We start from the raw sequence: 7,816 nt of genomic DNA on the forward strand, positions 1-7,816 counted from the left end.
GGTAAGTTGGAATCAGTCAAGAAACAAGGTAAGTCATGTCATCTTCCCCTGTTATTGTCACCTGCACTGATTTGCACGTTTAGCGTAGCCTTCTCTGTCAGCGATGAGAGATTAACATGTGATAAATGCAGGGAAATAGACAGGCTGACAGATAAGATTTTAGAACTAGAGATGCGCATCCAGACTTTAATAAAGGATAGTAAGAATGCAAGGGCTCTAGACACTGCGTTGGATGCGACTAGCCTAGCGAGCCCCATGCAGTGCATCCGGAAAGCATTCACGGAAGCGCTTCACTTTTTAGACATTTTGTTATGTTACAGTCTTATTCCAAAATGGATTAAATTCATTATTTTCTTAAAAAGTCTACAAACAATGTCCTTGAGTGGCCCGGCCAGAGCCCAGACTTGAACCCGATTGAACATCTCTGGAGAGATCTGAAAATGGCTGTGCACTGACGCTCCCCATCCAACCTGATAGAGCTTGAGAGGTCCTGCAAAGAAGAATGGGAGAAACTGCCCAAAAATAGGTGTGCCAAGCTTTTAGCATTATACTCAAAAAGACTTGAGGCTGTAATTGGTGCCAAAGGTGCTTCAACAAAGTATTGAGCAAAGGCTGTGAATACTTATGTACATGTGATTTTATATATTTTTTTTATTTTTTTTTATTTTAATACATTTGCAAAGATTTCAAACAAACTTCTTTTACATTGTCATTATGGTGTATTGTTTGTAGAGTTTTGAGGAAAATAATGATTTTAATCCATTTTGTAATAAGGCTGAGTCATACTGTTCTGTACTGACCCTGCATGGCTTGTGTGAAACTGTCTGAAATTACCATAACAAAGAGCATTCTAATAGAAATTCTACAGTGTGTAGAAGAGTTTGGACTAAATAGCACTTACTTCACATGCAGAGATGAATGTGTGACAATTTTTTTTTTTTTTTTCTTTTATGTTATTTTATTTTGATAAAGTGTTCCCTTTATCTCGGGGCCATGAGACTCTTTCTGACTTTTCCTAAATAATCTATCTAAACATGCACAAAAAAATCTGGGGTTGATTTGGTTGTTCTAAAGGTGTGTAAAAAAAGTTTCAGTCCCTCTGGGTCAGATTGACCCCACATTGAAAATGAATGGGAAAGTGTAAAAAAAATAAAATTCACTTTTTTTGTCAAACTAAATCCAGTATAAATCTGAAAATTTCTACATTTATATCAAGGTCTGATCCTAGAGCATAAACACAAAGTAAAACAAACTTTCTAGCTCATACACACATACATACACACGCACACACACAAACACACACATGTGTGTGACTGCAACAGAGAGTTTTTTTATTGAAATTGGCAAATAAAATCAAGAAAACTGGCATAAATCTGAAAAATTTTCATACATAAATGAAGGACTAATACTAGAGCACAAATGCAATATGGAACAAGCATGTTCACTCACACACACACACAAACACAGGTGTCTGGTGCATTTTTTAGATTTTGGCAATGAATGGGAAAATGTAAAAAATGTATTTTTTTTTCACTTTGTTTGTCAAAAAAAAAATCAACTAAATCCAGAGTAAATCTGAAAATTTCTACATTTATATTAAGATCTGGGGCCTCATTTATAAACGTTGCGTACGCACAAAAGAAGGCGTACGCCACTCTCTACGCAATAATTGGTATTTATAAAAAGCAAACTTGACGGGAAAATGTGCGGTCCTTCACGCAAGCTCTGACCCAGGCGTACGCACAAAAACGGGTGAAATGAGAAATGGCGACACCGTCGGCAGATGGAAGAAACACGTGAAAGTGTGTGAAACTGTAGACCGTTGTGTAAAAGAAATGGCAATACTGCCTCTCATAAATAACTTGAAGACTTCACAAAGCAAGTATTGCAATTAACAGCCTACACGAACACCCGTTTGATCGATCTGCAGTGTAAAACAAACAAAATCAAACGAAAATTACAACAGAAATGCAAAAAAAAAAAAAAAAAAGTGAAATATTGGCATGTTATGCAATTCATCCTCATAAATAATATGGTAAACAGAACGAAATAATTTACAAAACTGATATTCTCGTCAATGTGTCCGTCTAGCGGAGCAGATATAGATGCAATTAGATAGACAGATAGATAGATAATCAGGGAGATATATAGATACATAGATAGGCTAGATGTATTAATTGTCCACTGGGGAAAGTTGTTTTCATAGTAAAAATTTCTTCATCAGCTACGGAATCATGGTATTCATGCAAATGCCTTTAGTTTGTTTTATTTTCGATAAAATAACATATGACGTATGTCTCAACCATTCAGAAAGCTGCAAGAAATTACATTTGCACTGAACTATTTCCCATTTCCACGTAGATAATAGGGATAGGGATTAATAGGGATTCCCCAATAATTGCCGCCAGTCTCTCATCAAGAGGGGTCAGCTCCGGTGTCCCCTTTCCCCCACCCGTGGCAGACACACTGTGGCGATGGAGCGCTAGACGCTTTTTTGCCTCGACTTTGATGTCCGAGCATTTCTTTTTTTTTTTGGCCATGGTCCGAGGTTTTGAGGCTACAGCATTTACGGCGTCTGCAACCTTTTGCACCTCAAGTGCCTTTTTGGCATTAGTAGGCCTAATGCCCTCACTGTGCCCTCCAAAAAATATTTTTCTCCTCTTTTCCACCTCGCCAACGATAATTGAGTGAAGTTACGTTTTTTTGATTTCCTCTCTGTATTTGCCATGATTTCGCAATCGATGAATATTAACTTGTGGGCGTTTCACGGACTATTTATGGGCAACTATGGGCGTGACATGAAGCCGCAAAAGCTGCGCTACATTTAGAATTGATTGTGATTTATTAAGGGAAAACTGCGTAGGATGTGCGTGCGCACGGTTTTATAAATCCGAATATTTCTGTGCGTACGCACGTCCTATGTTTCATCCGTACGCCACTTCTGACGCAAATCCTACGCAAAGTTTTATAAATGAGGCCCCTGGTCCTAGAGCATAAACACAAAGTGGAACGAACTTTCTGTCTCATACACACACACACACACACACACGCGCACACACACACACACACACACACACACACACACACACACACACACACACACACACACACACACACACACACACACATGTGAGTGACTGCAACAATGAGCATTTTTATAGAACTGGAAAATAAAATCAACAAAACTGGCATAAATCTGAAAAAAAAAATCCATACATAAATGAAGGACAAATACTAGAGCACAAATGCAACATGGAACAATCATGAGAAAGAGAGGGAAAAGGGCAAATAAAAGAAAGATGAAAGGCAGCTAAACTTTTGCACTCTGAGAAAGTTTACTGTTAGATGAAAGAGCTGCAGCAGTATTTTGAAAACACCCCACAGTTAGGGTATAAAAGTGGCTGTCTGAGTCCTGCACACATCATTCTGTGGCAGCACCATGGCAAAAAGGTACAGTCTTGAGGAGACCCTGAATTCCATACTGGATGAAAGGTGGATATGACATTATCCACTTGAGGTCCCTATGTACCTCTAGTGGATAATGTGGTCATTGCACTCTCTCTCTTTAACTATAATTCCTATTCCTAATATAGTTTTTCCACAAACCTACAGATGGCAGTATTCTATCCCTAACACATAGAGCAATGTACAAAAACTAATGATATTTAATTAAGATAATCATTCAAGGGATTTTTTCATAAAAAAATATTTTTAATGAGCCAATTTATGACATAGTTAAGTATTTGTGCAGTAAATAGGTAAAAACTACCAAATACCCATAAAAACACAGCATAAATGTATAGTTGAGAAGTAAATATATATATATATATATATATATATATATATATATATATATATATATATATATATATATATATATATATATATATATAGATATAGTTTTCCATATAAAAAATGTATATTTCCTTATGCAATCGCTCTGTAAAAGTTTGGGGTCTATCTGACCCCAAGGGACTCAAACGTAAACCCTACTTGAGGGACGATTAAGGGTTAAAACAAAGCTGAGGTAACCAAGCACAACATTGACAATATTTAATAGACATGTTTTCATCAGAACTAAAAACTCAACCGAATTAGTATATCTGCATTAAATATTCTATATTTTGCATTTTTGGCATGTAAATTTTGTAATATCTGGTCTGGTTTGTCATTCTGTTTCATGGGATGGAAGTCTAATTTCAGAATTATGTTAAATGATTGAAATGAATAGAGCAAAATGGTGAGAATTAGTAACTGCATATAACTATAGGCATATTACACATATTATCCATATAGGAACAAAAAAGTTTCCATTGTCCAATAGCTGTGCATGAATACAGCAATAATTATTCAGAAAAACATTTATAAAACATTTTACATTTAAATCAAATATAATGGGTTATTTTCTTTTGACTTACTGTTAACCTAACATCATTAAATGCAAAGGTTCTGTTTTGGTTTGTTTGTTTTTAACAAAAGAAGGAAATCACAAAACACCTCTACAAAATTTCTATTACAACTACAAACAAAATCTGTCAATTATTGTTTGAATGATCACAGTTTAATCTCACAAGCAGTGTGATTAAACCTGTAATTATTATTTTTAATTTATCCTCCAACTGCTTTTCATATTTCTTTCCTGAATTGTGTTCACCTTACTTCGTTTGTACAGTTCTTTTATGGATTGCATGACCTCCTCTGTCTTTAGAGTGTATATGATGGGATTCAGCATAGGTGGTATTGTCTGAGTGAGTGAATTGTTCATTATTCTGGCATTTGGATGCAAAGGTGTTATTATAGATGCAATATTATTGCTTAAAATTGGGATGTAAAAAATTGCCACCAACATGAGATGTGACGTGCAGGTTTTTATGGATTTTATCCGGTGAACACCATGGGGAAACTTAAACAAAACTAGAGCAATGCAGAAATATGAGATGAAGATCAAAATCAGTGGTGTAAAAATCAAGAGACTATAGCAAATTTTACCTAACAAAACATTTACAGAATTATCATTACAGGCTATTCTATAGATAGGGCCAAAATCACAAAAATAACTATCAAGCACATTAGATCCACAAAAAGAAAGTCTATTCACAGAACCTACAAGTACAGAAAAAAATGTCACAGAAAAAACCCACATAACACATATGATCAGAAACATGTCTGTTTTAGTAACAACTGCATGATACCGTAGAGGAAAACAAATAGCAACCAGTCTGTCATAAGCCAAGACAAGTAGTGTCAAAGACTGCATGTTCATAAAATGATAAACAAAAAACATATATGTCATGCACGCTTCATATGAAATGTCCTGGTGGTCGAATAAAAATGTGTCAATAACTTTTGGAATCAAAGCCGAGCTTCCACACAGATCAGAAAGGGCCAGATGGAAAACAGCAACGTATTTGGCCGTGTGAAGTCTGCGTGCCAAATAAATGATACACATGATGAATGAATTTCCTAAAACAGTCACAACATACACCAAAGACAAGAACACATAGTAGTATTTTGCATGTGGGATATTAAAAAAGCCATTGATGAAAAATGTTGCAGGATGAACAAAGGTCACATTTGCAGAAGAGTCTGACTGAATGGAGCTCATGACAGCTGTTGTCTGGCTTTTTGTGACCTGTGATGAGAACTGTTATATAAATGCACACAATAAAAGAGAATACAGTTCAGTAACAGTGCATTAATGTATAAGCCTACAATATTTGTAGATTATTTGATATATGTAAACATATTGCATTAATAAAATATTTTATTGTTAAAATAATTAGAAATAAAGAGAAGAAACACAATGTTTATTCTCTACCTTTTTCAATCTGGCTCATTCAACTCATTCTACCAGCCATCAGACAAATTTATATTACTTCATTCTCTTGAGCTTGGGACTTTATTTGTTGGATCAACCCTTCTCCCCAGAGACTTAAGGATGAAGGCAGGAGTTTATTCCACATGTTCAAAATGTTGCTGTTGTTGTAGTTAAGGAAATGTTTAATGTTAATGTTGTACTTCATTCATTTGGTGTTGTGGAACGGTACAATACTTTTTGGTAAAGGGTAGTAAATATAGAGAATATTCATTCATAAGATAGTATACTTTTTTCATTCCACTGTACTATTTTCCCTTTGTTTTTATTGTAAGCAATTTTTTTTTTACCATTGCGTTCTTTTACTGTAGGCTATTCTAAAAACGCAGTGCTCAATAAAAAAAAATGATTATAATAATAATTATTACTTTATAATTAAAGCAGCATTTATCGGGGTTCAAGCAGTTTAAGGCATTTAAGCACATATGCATTTTATTTCGCAAGCATGTAACCAATTAAGTCATAGAAGGAAAAGACAATTTACTGCCAATACAGGCAAATTGCCTTAGGAAATATATAGTTCCCTTTCAAGGGAACTCGCGCTGCGTCGAAAAGCCGTGAGAACGCCTCTGCGTGATTGCGTCTTGAAGCACTTGTGGAATCAGTCCAATGGACAGACGGAACGTCATAGGCGGGTGACGTCATAGACCGGAAACTATAAAGCACCCGTGAACACAAACAGAAACTAGCTTCTTTATCGTGGGGGTCCAGTGTTTCATCTCAGGGTTGGAAGCACGCTTGCGGTTCCTTCTGCCCCGTGTGAAGCGCATAGACAGTAAGCATATGTATGTGCGTCAGCACAGTATTTCTCAAATGTGTAAGAAAAGCACGTAGCGAAGAGAATATAACGGCTCGGATCTCGTGTTTGCTGAGGCAACATGTAGATTACAGTCTGCAATATAGCACTGCATCTCACGTTTTGCCGAGATAGCGCGTAGATGCAGTCTGCTAAGAATGTAATGGACGGAGCTCGTGTTTGCCGAGGCAATGCGTAGATTATACAGTCTGCAATATAGTCGCTTTTGATCTTGCGTTTTGCAGAGGCAGCGCATAGATCATGGTCTGCTGAGAATGTAATGGTCAAATCTCGTGTTTGCCGAGGCAACACGTAGATTACGGTCTGAAGAAAAAAAAGGAAAAAAAATGAATCAATGGATCTCGCGTTTGCTGAGGCAACACGTAGATTATGTTGCCACAATACATTTATAAATGGGGGAAAGAAGAAAGAGAAAAAGAAAAAGAGAAGCCCTTTCTCTCTGTTCCTATGTTTGTCCCCTTTTGCATTTTTCATGCCAATATGAATATTCAGCCTGTTAAAAACTGAGTGGTTTTGAATGTATTTCATTTTGACAAATTAAATCATATTTCTTTGTGGCTTGAGAATTTTTTATATATGAAAAATATATACATATTTCAAAAAATCCATGGTTATGGTAAGAGCACGTGCTGAGTGCTTCATGTCCTTTCTAATTCCAAAATGTGGAAGCAGAGTGAAGTTATCTTAAGGCAAGGCGGTTTTTGAAAAGACAGTTATTGTAAAAAAGAGGGCTTTGTCAATCATTGTCAGGTTTCTGAGGGAAACCCTCCGTAGGAAGGCGGTGTTCACCTCACTATACGGTGCCCATCTCCCTTTGGTGCCCTCAAGGGTACCGTTCTGCCAACCTCGCCACCTCGTGTGTTTCGGGGTGCAGTGGTCTCTGGCGAACACATATCTCAGGGTCCACCCGGAAAAGTAGTGGTCCTGGGATGCATGCCCCCTCCGAGGAGGGTCCTAGAGCAGTCAAGTCAGCTGTTCCCTGCCAGTTCGCCGCTTCAGGGCACTGTGCTGGCTGTTCTTGGTGCTGACGCCATCAACGTCAGGTTTCTGAGGGAAACTCTGTGGGAAGGCAGTGTTCACCTCATTATACGGTGCCAGTCTCCCTTCGGTGCCCTCAAGGGGAC

At 37.1% G+C, this 7,816-nt stretch overlaps 1 protein-coding gene across 1 annotated transcript; it reads right to left on the reverse strand.

Moving 5' to 3' along the window:
- Window positions 1-4,603: 4,603 nt before the first annotated feature.
- On the reverse strand, window positions 4,604-5,605 carry LOC307118396 (olfactory receptor 51E2-like; the record flags this gene model as incomplete). The annotated part of the gene is made up of 1 exon (XM_079804005.1): window positions 4,604-5,605. One exon carries the CDS (start codon window positions 5,603-5,605, stop codon window positions 4,604-4,606), a length of 1,002 nt encoding a protein of 333 aa, XP_079660131.1.
- Between the last annotated feature and the right edge of the window lie 2,211 nt (window positions 5,606-7,816).

Source organism: Gobio gobio (genome assembly GCF_949357685.1).
Source record: "Gobio gobio genome assembly, chromosome: 22".
In the NCBI taxonomy this organism is placed as follows: domain Eukaryota; kingdom Metazoa; phylum Chordata; class Actinopteri; order Cypriniformes; family Gobionidae; genus Gobio; species Gobio gobio.